Source organism: Populus trichocarpa, chromosome 10 (genome assembly GCF_000002775.5).
Source record: "Populus trichocarpa isolate Nisqually-1 chromosome 10, P.trichocarpa_v4.1, whole genome shotgun sequence".
NCBI classification, from domain to species: domain Eukaryota; kingdom Viridiplantae; phylum Streptophyta; class Magnoliopsida; order Malpighiales; family Salicaceae; genus Populus; species Populus trichocarpa.
In genome coordinates this window covers 22,088,524-22,100,845 of record NC_037294.2, presented here as the reverse complement: position 1 = coordinate 22,100,845, position 12,322 = coordinate 22,088,524, and the positions used below count along the sequence as shown (strand labels likewise).

General features: G+C 35.9%; 2 protein-coding genes across 2 annotated transcripts; both read right to left on the bottom strand.

Annotated features, from left to right (window-relative positions):
• Positions 1-7,893: 7,893 nt before the first annotated feature.
• LOC7491589 (uncharacterized) lies at positions 7,894-9,099 on the bottom strand. The gene is made up of 2 exons (XM_002316430.3): positions 8,923-9,099; positions 7,894-8,759 (listed from the first exon to the last, which is right to left on the bottom strand). Exons 1-2 carry the CDS (start codon positions 9,020-9,022, stop codon positions 7,987-7,989), a joined length of 873 nt encoding a protein of 290 aa, XP_002316466.1. The 5' UTR covers positions 9,023-9,099; the 3' UTR covers positions 7,894-7,986.
• Positions 9,100-10,716: 1,617 nt separating this feature from the next.
• Positions 10,717-12,273, bottom strand: LOC7491590 (inactive protein RESTRICTED TEV MOVEMENT 2). Its single transcript, XM_002316431.4, has 2 exons — positions 11,848-12,273; positions 10,717-11,672 (listed from the first exon to the last, which is right to left on the bottom strand). The coding sequence occupies exons 1-2, from the start codon at positions 11,960-11,962 to the stop codon at positions 10,801-10,803; spliced, it is 987 nt and encodes a 328-aa protein (XP_002316467.1). The 5' UTR covers positions 11,963-12,273; the 3' UTR covers positions 10,717-10,800.
• Between the last annotated feature and the right edge of the window lie 49 nt (positions 12,274-12,322).

The window sequence follows — 12,322 nt, the reverse complement described above, 5'->3', positions numbered from 1 at the left end:
TGATTATAGCATTTTGATGTTTCAATTTAAATTTAATTCTATTTAATTTTAAAAAATATTATTTAAAAAAATTAAAACAAAATCTTTTTTAATCAAATTGAATTTTAATTAAATTATAGATTAATTTATTAAATTAATAAAGTTTGATCAAATTAACTTTTATCTAATTTAATTTAAAATTAATCTCAAATAAAGTCCTGAATCAACCTGTTAAGTAGATTTTAATAACAATGATATAATTTGTTGTTGAAAGCCTAGCTTTGAATTTTTTTTTATTAATGTGGGTATTCGGTAGTAGTTTATGTGTATTATGATTAATTTTATTAATTTTAAAATTAATAATTAATTTTAATGATAAGAACTCATAATTATTAAAAAAATAACCAGTTTATCCCTAGAATTTTCTTAGATGAGCTAAAGATGGTATAGACACCAAACGCTCCACAATAAACATTCATCACATTCACCATATTGTCCACATCCTTATCAGACTTGTTAGCAGAAGCCCTTCCATTTTCCATGTTCTTTATAAATTCCTTGGAAATATCCTTGTTATACTTCCCTGTATCATCACTAGCTGCTCCCTCACTCTTTCCCTCCTCTTCCTTCTTCTGTAGGACAATACTTTCAGCAATCTTTGATTCCTCACCTTTCTCGTCTTCTTTCACCAAAACCTTTTCAATTACTTTCTCTTCGATAGCTTCCCGTATGCTTCATTCTTTTCTTTCTTTTCGGAGACATTTTGATCAACTTTTTCACCATCTAGCCCTGCAGTCTTCTCATATAATTCTTTTGTGGTATAAGACAGTAAATTAGCTTTTTGAGGAGATTCATCATGACCCTTTTGAGATACCGATTCGCTAGCGGCCTTTTGAGGGCTTAGAGCTTCTACAACTTTCCCTTCTGTTTCTTTTCTGACAAAGGATGTTGTGTCTTGAGGCCTAGGACCCTCCTGGCTTATTTCAGCCTCTAATTCTCTAGGACCAGTTCTTTGTACAGCAGGAATGATTCTCGGAATCCTGATGGTTAGAATCCCACCAGAAAACTCCGATTTCATTTGGCTCAGGTTACAATTTTTAGGAATGTTGTGACCTATATTAAAGCGACTGCGTATCTTATTTGTGAGCATACGTTCTCCATGAACTCTGATATGACTTATCGGTTGTCAAGATTCTTACATGCTCTTTCAAGAAACCTGCATAGTGAACCTCAAATTGACACCTTTTCAAGATAAAGGAAAGGTGGACATGCATTATATGCTTGAACGAAGCCTGCATGAAAATATAAAGCTGAATTTGAAAGCAAAAAAGGGGATTAGCCTAGATAATCGGAAGGTTACCAAGAAGATGTATAAGTAAAACTAGAGCTGCATCTTCTTCCTTCCATTCTGTTTTAGGCTGAAAATTGGATTGAAGATTTTGAGAGGTGATGCTGCGTATAGGCTGGCGGCCATGGAAAGGATTGTATCCACTAAACCAATAATTAACCACTGTATCCACCTCTTGAAGACGGAGGAAATTTTGCCATTAATCTGTATTTGGTTAATATGTTCCTGTTTGTATTTATGTATTGCAAGTTGGTTCTGAGTTTTCTTAACAGCAAGACCATTTGGTTGCTTTTGCTTTTGTGAATTGGTTTAACTATCCCTTGGCCATTATAAGGCATAGCCTTCTTCACAAACGAAGGAAGGTTTCTTTTGTTTCTTTGACATTTAGTCTTTCCATTGAACTCTGAAGAAAAAAAATTCACTCAAGTAAATTCAAGATTGCTGTAATTAGCCTGCAGAAGCATAAAAATCCCATCAAAATCTTTCCAAGTTTGTTGAATAATTGAATTGTAGTTTCAAATTCTAAGCATTTAAACTTAATCTTCACATCTGAAAGATGTTTTTCTTGAGAGAATGAAGGGAGCTTTTAAACTTGGTTTCTTTTAAACAATTTAGTGTTAAAAAGTAAATAAATCCACAGCTACCATATCTGCAGCCATGATCTAATTCAAAAGAGCAGGGCATGGTCACATGAAAACATGTAAATAAAGATTTTTTTTATTATCTTGTTTCTTATTGATTGATCAGTCCAAATGCATGTGTGTATATATGGACCTCTTCAATCTAATTATTGTACTTTCTAAATTGGCTAGTGTTATTGTAGAATATTATAGCATGCACCGCAATCAATCGCCTGCTTCTTTTACCCCTAATATATATTCATTATTAGGCATTTCCAATGAAGAATTAGCTTTTGAATCAAGGAGCTTCATCTTCGCCCTTTTGAGCTATTGGTTTGCTTTTGTCTTTTAGAGGGCTTAGAGCTTCGGAATCTTCCACTTCTGATTCTTCATTGATAACTTCTTCTTCTTCTTTTTTGTGCGGTCGAAGTATCTTTCGGTAGAGTGGCTTCTTCTCTATTTTGATGCTTGCAGGTTCTTCTATACCCTCTCGTGGATTTGGCTGAGTTGTTGCTTTTTCTGAGAATTGAGAAGTCGTACTCTTTTCCTGACCTCCTTCCTCACCAACGCTTAAGTTTGGACGGATTGGAGCCTCGTCGGTAGCTGTGGTTTCTTCTTCAGGACAAGGTTGTCTGGTGGTTGCTTTTAGAACTTCAATGATGAAAACTCCAGCCTGGAAACTGGAAACTGGAACCTAACCTGTGTTTTATTCACATTACAATTTTCCGGAACAGGAAAATCTTGACTGAACCAACTCCTTCTATTACTAGCATGTGGTCGTTCTGCAAGAACTCGAATGGCCTGGGAGGAAGGCAAAGGAATAATCTTCACTTGGTCCTCCTGGAAGTCTGCAAAATAAAAAAGGGATTCTGTTTTCTTAACCTAAGCTTCAACTATAATAAAGCGCTTTCTTCTTCGTTCAATGCCCACTTAATTAACACCATCCGATACAGGTTCTGGCTGTAGCCAGGTCTTTTCTTTTAGATGTTCTTCATTCATTCTTGTTGGCCTCTGGTTGAACACTACCATTACCTAACCCTTCGGTAGTTTCTTTGTCATCAGCAATGTTTGCAGTCTCTTCATTCTTTTGACACTTTCGCTCGTCTCTAGCTAGTTTCTTGAAGGCTAGCAGCCTCTTGGCTTGTCGTGGTCTGCGACTCTGTAGGACCAGTCCGTGCAGCAGTGTACAGTATAATCTTAAGTTAATAATCTTGATTAAATAATTTTTTTATTAGTTCCGAATTAAAGTTCAAGTTTAAATAGTATCTCGATTAATTAAAAAAAATTATGGTCCCAAATATATTAATTTACAGAGGTGGTTTAACTGTATATACATTTTAAAAACTACGGTATGAGACCTTTAACAATGTATTATCATTTTATTTTATTTTCAATTTTTCTTTTGATTTTTGTTCAAGTGTATACGCACCTTAGAGGCTCCTAAGGTTGTCATTGCTTAGAGCTATGACAAAAAGGTATGGAATCCCTTGATTTATTTTGTAATACACAATAGCTTTTTTGTAATTATTCCCAAAAAAATAATCAATAATTCAAACTAATCTTCATTTATGCAATAATTAATCAATCATTGAAAACTTTTGAAGATTATTCCAAGACTGATTCTTGTAGTAATCTGTATGAATTAAAGAGAGCCGTTGACTAACATTAACATTAATTGCATGTCAGGATAATATTGTAAGATAGAGAATGATTAATTTCAGGATGAAATTGAAAATCATTATAAACTTAGGCCGCTAAAGTGAAGTTTCCTAATTGCATGGATTGTTTCCTAAGCCGTTAAGGAGAAAGATTCAGAAAATATACATGCATAGAACAGACAACGTAGTTTCCTGGTATTAGGAGGAAAAAAGAAGACTTTCCGTGGATAGTAACCCTAACCCTCTCTCTCTATATATATAGCACTATAGAAAAAATCAGTTTCATACTCCATATCCATGCTAGATCTCGTTCTTTCCGTGTCCATCCTTATTGTGTTTGTAGCGGTTGTCTTTAGTCTTGCAGTTATACCAATTTGTGTGCATTGGTATCGTGAAAAAGATCAACATCTTCGTGATCTTGAGAGAGGAGAAGTAACTCAAAGTCCACAGTTTGAAGATCAACATCCTCATGACCTTGAAAGAGTAGAGGAAGCTAGAAGACGACAACTTGCTACAATTTCATTACTGATATTGCATCTAACTCGTGTTCAAAGCGATGATGAAAGGATAGTGACATCAAGAAATAATGGGTGCGTGATATGCCTGGAGGATTTCCAGGAGGGAGAGGATTGCCAGGCCATGTCTTTGTGCAAGCATGTTTTCCATTCAGGTTGCCTTAAAGAATGGCTTGTTCAGAACCAGACCTGTCCACTTTGTCGACTCCCAGTATTGCTTGAAGTTTTTCTTTATATCTGTCGTGTTCGATTTATCATTCGTTGGGTGCTCGTCTTTTCCTTGGTCAATCAACACGAATCTTTTATGTAAACTGTAAGGAATTCCCATCAGATCATGTAGTGCAATTATATATAGTTCTAGCAGATTTGTATCATCTTATCGTATTTGCCTTCAATTCCTTTTTTTGGATGTCATGATCACTATCAATTATGTTTTGCGAGCCTTCAATCTCTACTATAATTGTGGTATATCTGTTTATCTTTTTTTCCAGATTCCTAATTTTTATATGCTACCTGCTGCTTAAGAAATGCTTGCTGTTTTGAGTATCAGTTGTTCAGACATGAATGCCTTTGATGGCATTACTCTGCTTCCATTCATGATCTCCATTGCTTTTTCTTTCGGTTTGCTTTACTTCTTCCGTTTATAATTTTGGATTTTCTGTTGTGTTTTCTTTTTTGAGTGAAAACACTATTCAGCTTCAATTTATCATTATTTTTGCTTTCGTCTATGTCAAAGGGCAGCTCTGATTTTTGTCTAGACATTGCTTTAAGATGTTTGCACGAGGAAAGAACGCAGCAGTCCACCCGCTTTTCAAAATCATCCACTGCTAAAATTGACCCAACTTTCATCGATTTGAACCGAACATCATTGCAACATGGAAAGGTAGCGGGTTTTTGTCTTCCAGATATATACTCGTCCACTCTTAACATCATGTGGATGAACTGGGTTACGCCGATATTCTAAATACCTCCAACAAAATTCTAACACTGAACAACATATCACGATCATTAATTATCGCTGCAACAGGGACCATATGTCATTATTGGATTAAGGGAAAGTTCATTGTTGTCAGAAGCAGAAGGCATAAGCTGAGAGGGAGACGTAACTAGAGCTTCTGTCATGGATATGAAACTGGTTTTTATATGATTTAGCAAAAAAGAAAAATATCAACTGTTTTGTACTGTTATATTATACATGTTTAGTTATAAAATCCGGACCGGCGATCGGGGTTAAGACCTGGTCAGAAAACCGTTATTAAAAGAAGCGAGCTTTTAAACTTTGTTTCTTTTAAACAATTTATTATTAGAAGTAGATATATAAATCCACAACTATCACATCTGCAGCCATGATCCATTCTAAAGGAGCAAGGCATGATCACATGAAAACACGTGAATAAAGATTATTATTATTTTTTATCTTAACAGCGATAATTTCTTGACATCCCTTGCTTTATTAGGATAATATATATTCCTTATTATGTATTTCCAATGAAGAAGTAGCTTTTTGAATCAAAGAGCTTCGTCTTCACCCTTTTGAGCTATTGGTTTGCTCGTGTCTTTTAGAGGGCTTGGAGCTTCAGAATCTCACTTCTGATTCCTCATCGATTACTTCAAGGGTCCAACTTCATTCGGTGGTTTAGCTTTTTCTCTATTATGACGCTCCGGACCCTTGGAGGCTCCCTGCTTGCAGCTTCTTCTACACCCTCCTGTGAATCTGGCTTACCTTTTTCTCCACCAACGCTTGAAGAGGCAGCTAAGTTTGGAGGGATTGGAGCCTTGTCTCGGTAGCTTCAGGGCAAGGTTGTCTGGTGGTTGCTTTTGGAACTTCAATGATGAAAACTCCAGCCTGGAACCTAGCCTGCATTTTATTCACAACACAATTTTCTGGAGCAGGAAAATCTCGATTGAACCTTCTCCTTCTATTACTAACAAGCGATCGCTCTGCATGAACTTGAATGGCATGGGATGAAGACAAGGGAATAATCTTCACTTGGTCCACCTGGAAATCTGCAAAAAAAAAAAAAAAAAAGGGATCCTGTTTAACTAACCTAAGCTTCAGCTATAATAAAACCTAAAATAAACTGTCTAACTCACCAAGAAGATGAATAAGTAGAAAAAATGAGCTTTCTTCTTCCTTCAATTCCCACTTAACATCCTCCGACACAGGTTCTGGCTGTAGCCACATCTTTTCTTTCGGATGTTGTTCATTCTTGTTGGCCTCTGGTTGAACACTACCGCTACCTAGCCCTGCAGTAGTTTCTCTGTCATCAGCAGATTTTGCAGTCTCTCCATTATTTTGACCCTTCTGCTCGTCTCTAGTTTCTTGAAGGCTAGCAACCTCTTGGCTTGTCGTGGCCTGCGACTCTGTAGGACCGATCTGTGCAGCAGTGATGATTTTTGGAATTCTGATTCTTAAAGTTAGATCAACTGTCAGTTCACTTGAGCTAAAGTTATCAGGAATGGAGCCATACACAGCATTGAACCGAACGGTTCTGTTATCTCCTGCTGGGGTGTATTCTCCAGACACTTTGATTTCATTTGTGGATTCTATCTTGACCCCTAATTAATTGCTCATGACGGACACCTGCATAATTAATCTCCATTGAATCTTTTTCCAAGAAAAAAGTGAACAGAAATCTGAAAAATAGGTACCTTTTTTAACTAAGTGATCAAGTCCATAAAACTTAGGAATATGATTATATAATCACAGAATTGAGTCCAAAAAAAATACACATGAACCAGACAACCGGAACCTACTAGGAATCCGAACAAGTAAAACTAGAGCTCCATCTTCCTCCTTCCATTCTGAGGCTGGCTGTAGGTAGTTGTAGCACTCCAAAGGCTTAGACATGGGGTATGCAGTATAACTAGTATATCCATCTCGTCGATCAGTCGTGGCCATTTCTACACTTGTATGTATCTTAGGGTTTTTCTTTGTTTTCGAAACACAGAAAGGTTTTCTCTATTTCAGCTATAATGATTCAATATATATATATATAGACACACACACACACCTATGTGACAATGTTTAAGATTGCAGGTTCGGTTTCTGGTTTTATAGGTAGTCAGAATATTCTTTCTTGTTTGCTTTGCTTATTTTAATGGCTTTTAATATAGCCTCTTGGACTTTACGAGGTATAACTTACTACGTACATATAAAAAAAGGAGGGATTCTTTCTTTGGTCTGTCTGTCTTTCCATGGCATGGTAGAGTAAGAGCCAGTCATGCTTTTTGTGAGGCTTACAAACTTCTTTTAGCTGATCGGAGAGACTAAGCATATTAACATACAAGAGAATTCTAGCTAGCTAGCTATAATTTATTCTAGACTGTCTCGTACTATTACATGTACAAGGCTAATGTATATATTTAAGGGATACGGAACAGCCACCATTATTTCATAGCTATTCTTGTTTTTGTTGGGAATTCATTAGTGTCGTAAAATAGAAGGTATAAATATAAAAAAAAGATAAAAACATGTTTGGTTAAAAATACAAATATATTAAGAATGGTGTAAGACTTTGAGAAGTTAAAACATGGTCCCAAGACCAATTGAAGCATGGTGTCTAGCAGTCTAGCTCATTGTTTCTTCTTGGATAAGAAAATTGTAGCCATAGTTTATCTCAGCCGTTAAGAAGTGGAAGTATATAAAACTACAGATGAGACCTGCTTCAAATACAGTGTAAATTTAACTGCCTCATAGGTGCGGCGGCCAGTACCAAGCAAGTCATGTTGCATACTTATGTACAAGAATAGTGCAGATATATAAAGGTTAGTACTGAATCAAACTAAGTAGTTAGTGTTATTCTTGTTGGATTGATCCAATATTTATTGCTGATGTGCAGACATATTCATATTCATTTTACAGGTTATTTCTTTCTAGATTGGCCATGGATGTTATAGAATACATAAGCTCCAATTGCCATTATCAATGAGATGATGGTGTATTTCTCTACTATATATCGCCTTTCGGTCACAACCGTTGTTACATTGTCGTTCGCAGACTTGCTGGAAGAAGAAGTTGCATTCTCCGTATCCTTTGCTTCCCCTTCCTTTTCTTGATCAACGCTCTCAGCTCTCCTCTCCATATCCTTTCCTTCCCCTTCTTTCTCTTGATCAACGCTTTCAGCACTCTTCTCCTTATCCTTTTCAATGGCATTCCGATCACCAACTTGCCCTACAGTGCTTTGATCATCTATTTCCTTCTTTCTGGTAAACAATAATGGAAAATTAGCTTCGGAAAGGATTTGATCTTGACCCTTAAATATTACACGTTCAACATCTTTGGCTTCTGTAATTTCTTTATCTACATTGGTTGTCCGAGCTTGTTGATTTGCAGCAACATCTTCACTTTTTTGAGACCCTGACTTGCTTGCATCACTTTCTTGCGTGCTAGGAGCCTCTTGTCTTGCCGTGGCCTCTAATGCCCTAGCACCACTCATTTCTGCAGAAACTACTTTTGGAACTTTGATGGTGAAAATTCCATCATCAAACTTGGTTTTTGCTTCATAGAGGTTGAATTTCTCTGGAATGCTCTCAAAAAGTGTATTGAAGTGCCAGTTTTTCAGTGCAGGATAACTACATACTCTGATATAATGTGATGGTGCAATTATCCTACAATCTATGTCCTTCTCAGAGAAACCTGCATAGTGCATAGGTTACCAAAAAATAAGCTTACAAAATATTGTAAAAAAATAATAATAATAACTCCACAGTTTAAATGAGAAATGTTCATGATCAAAAATCAAATTGTATACCATAGGAAAATCTGGTTTAATACAAAACAAGAAATATTCTTAACCTACCAGCTAGATGAACACGCAATATAAGAGCTTCATCTTCCTCTATCCTTTCCGTTTTCGGTACGAAAAGGGATCGCGATCGAGGGGGTTGACGTACGGCCATAACAATTTACCAACTAATTCATCTACTCGTAGCACAACTGTTCTCTATCAATGAATATATCTGTTGTCACAGTTGATCTATCTATCTATATATATATATATATATATATATACACATATAAATAGGTTTTGGGTTTTCTTGACGTGGAGTCTATTCTAACTTTGGTCCCTCTACTTCCTATATACAAAAGGAATTAGGACACGGATTCTCTCCTTGGCCTGTAGGCTTTCCATAAAGTTTTTGAACATATACAAGGTTTTCCATGAATTATAAAAATATTTCAATAAAAAGAAGAAGAAGGGATAGCTAGGCACCTTCCCCATTTGAAAGTAATCGTATTTTCATAACAACAAATAAATCCCCCAACTATACGCAAATTTCAATTAAGTGTCAGAAGTTCAAGATTAAGCAATTGCATCCTCAATCTGTTGCCCTTTACTCAATATTATCACCATAATTGTACCAATCATGAACTCCAATTTACAAAATTCATTTAATAGTTATGTGTGCTTATTGTGTGTTTCAATATTTTGGCCTCGAAACCAAAGGGTAATAATAGCAAGTGCTGGGAACAAATAAAATCATTTGTGTCAAATTAATTTTGATAGAATATTATTATGAAAAATAATTAAAAAAAATCATTAATGAAATTGAATTTCTTGTGTGAAATAAGTGATTCAATGGTATTGAATTAATTTTTTTTTCTTCAAAGGTTGCCTCAACTTGAACATTGACAATGAATATATTTTTTTTAAGAAATACAAGAAAAACAATAATTACCTGAAATTTCAAGAATAAATTTGTCAAATCATTTTTTTTCTTTATTAACATGTTTTTACTGCATTTATATAACTATTACATGCACTTGAATTATAGAAATTTAAGGATTTATCCTTGGAGGGTATTCAGTTGGACTAGGCTTATGAAAAAAATATAGGCCCATAAAGAAACTCTATTCTAAACTCAGATAATCCACCCTCATCCTGTCTATAAGTTATGAGCTTCGCATCATTTTGAAATTTGATACGGTAACTAGCATGCTAATCCTTGACTCGGATAATCCAGTCAAGCCCTAGTAAGATTTACCTAGGTTGATTTTAATGAATATTTTTCAAAAATTTTATATAAAATGATGTTATTTATTTTTGAATATTTTTCAAAAATTTTCTTTGTTGGTCTCCTTCAAATGAACTTTAACCTTTTCGTCATGCATGACTAGGCTATGTTTTTATTGTACTTCACAAACAAACGAGGGATTCTCTCCTTGGGCCGCTGTGATTACACTGTACATTGTTCATATAATTGTGGATGTCCTATCTGCCTTGGCAGGGTAAAAACATTCTCGGTTTATGATAGTTAAAGAACCATTCCAACTCAAAAATTTAAGCTGTTAGATGAGATTTCAGGATATGATTTATATTATTCTCTAACACACTCCCTCAAGTAAAAATCCTTTGAGCTTGAAACTTGCACACACTCACATTACCTTGTGCTTAATTTTTTATCAAATAAATGAGGATGGTGAGATTCGAACTCGAAATCACTTGGTCATCAAGGCTCTGATATCATATTAAAGAACCATCTCAACTCAAAAGCTTAAGCTGTTAGGTGAGATTCCAGGATATGATTTGTATTATTCTCTAACAATGATTAAGAGTTTGAAAGAGCAAACAAAAAATTAGTGGAGGTAATGATTTATATAATTATTTGAGGTCAGAGTATTATTAAAGTAGTAAAATACACATACGTATACAACTTAGTGCATGAAATTGTAAGAATTAGTCTTTGGAAGTTCCAGGTGATCGATAGCTGTAAGCTATGAAAGCTCCAAGTGCTACAACCGCTAGGACTGCCACACCCATATACACCATTGATTGCCTTTCTTCACTTATCTCCATGGTGCCAAGTCCTTTCATGGTCTTCTTTGCAGCAGTTGCTGCTACATTCTTCACGTCCTTGACTTTGCCTGCAATATTGAAATCCCGCTTCGACTTCTCCTCGGTACCAGCAGCAGCAAATTTAGCACTCTTTTCTTTGTCTTTCTCCAAGTTTTCAAGGGGAGCATTTTCACTAGTCAACAGTGATTCTTTCCTTTTCTTGCAGCCTTCATCACTTTCAGTTGTCAGAGATTCTGTTGTTTTTTTTATGCTTTCCTCTTGTTCAAACAAAGTCTTCTCCTTAACTGGTTCTGCTGGCATCTTTCTGCTTTCATCTTTCTGCTTCATGGTATCAGTTGTTGAAGCAACTTTTGGTGGGTTCCCCTTTTGAGACTGTTGATCTTTCAAGGCTTCTTGAGGGCTAGCAAAGCTTGCAGTGTTCTCCGTAACCTTCTGAGCCTTTTCCTCCATTGCAGGTTTTTGAGAGACTTGAGAAGTCATAGGCTTCTCTGCTAAGGCGTCTTTTGAAGGCAGAGAAGCCTCTTTGGTCACCTTTTCTTCTTCTTCAGAGTGAGGTTGTCTGTTGGTTGCTTTAGGAATTGTAATGAAAAGAATTCCATTCTGGAACATGCCTTGAATTTTATTCACCTCACAATTTTCTGGAGCAGGAAAAGTTTGATCGAATCGTTTGTAAGCAAGTGGTTTTTCTCCAGTAACTCGGACGACTCGGGAGGAACACACGTAAGTGATACTCAACTGCTCCTTAAGAAAGTCTACAAAATCAGGAAAGAAATTGTAATAATAATAATAAAAAAATGATGTCTCTTTAACATCATCTTCAAAACTTCCACACATCCTAATTCTAACAGATTTAGAACATTGTGAAGTTAATCGCAAGCAATCGTTCGGAACGAGTTATAAAGCCTAAAAATAAATGGTAGAGCTCACCAGGAAGATGAATAAGCAGAACACTTGCCCCCTCTTCCTCCTTCCATTCATACTTGGGCTGAAAATCCTCATACTGGATAGTAGCAGATCCCCCAATGCGTGTCCTATTAGCCATTTCGATTCCTCTTTCGCGTTAGCTTCTCTTTGCTTTTCGCTAATTGCTAGAGGCTGGCTTTTAGGCTTTCTTAACAAGGAAACTATTCTTTCTTGATTGATTTAGTTTCTGCTGTTTTATGAGATTTTCAAGTATCCCATGATCATGTATGAGGCATAACCTGCTTAATAAATAAAGCTGAAGTTCTTTGTTTGCCCAGTACTCAAAATCTTGACAATTAGACCAAGCTAGGTTGATTTCTTGAGGTTAGAGACATTTCTGCTCTGAGTTTTCTTTTGGTAAGGAATTCTGCCGTACCTTTTGACCCTTTCGGATCTAAGCTTGACAGAAAGCTCAAGTTACTGTCATTAGCAATATGCA

Excerpts from the sequence above, each read along its gene's own strand:
- LOC7491589 (XM_002316430.3), bottom strand. The coding sequence starts at position 9,022 with ATGGCCGTACGTCAACCCCCTCGATCGCGATCCCTTTTCGTACCGAAA. Across the intron at positions 8,760-8,922 it reads ATTGCGTGTTCATCTAGCTG|GTTTCTCTGAGAAGGACATA; the intron begins GTAGGTTAAGAA and ends TGCACTATGCAG.
- LOC7491590 (XM_002316431.4), bottom strand. The coding sequence starts at position 11,962 with ATGGCTAATAGGACACGCATTGGGGGATCTGCTACTATCCAGTATGAG. Across the intron at positions 11,673-11,847 it reads TCTGCTTATTCATCTTCCTG|ACTTTCTTAAGGAGCAGTTG; the intron begins GTGAGCTCTACC and ends CTGATTTTGTAG.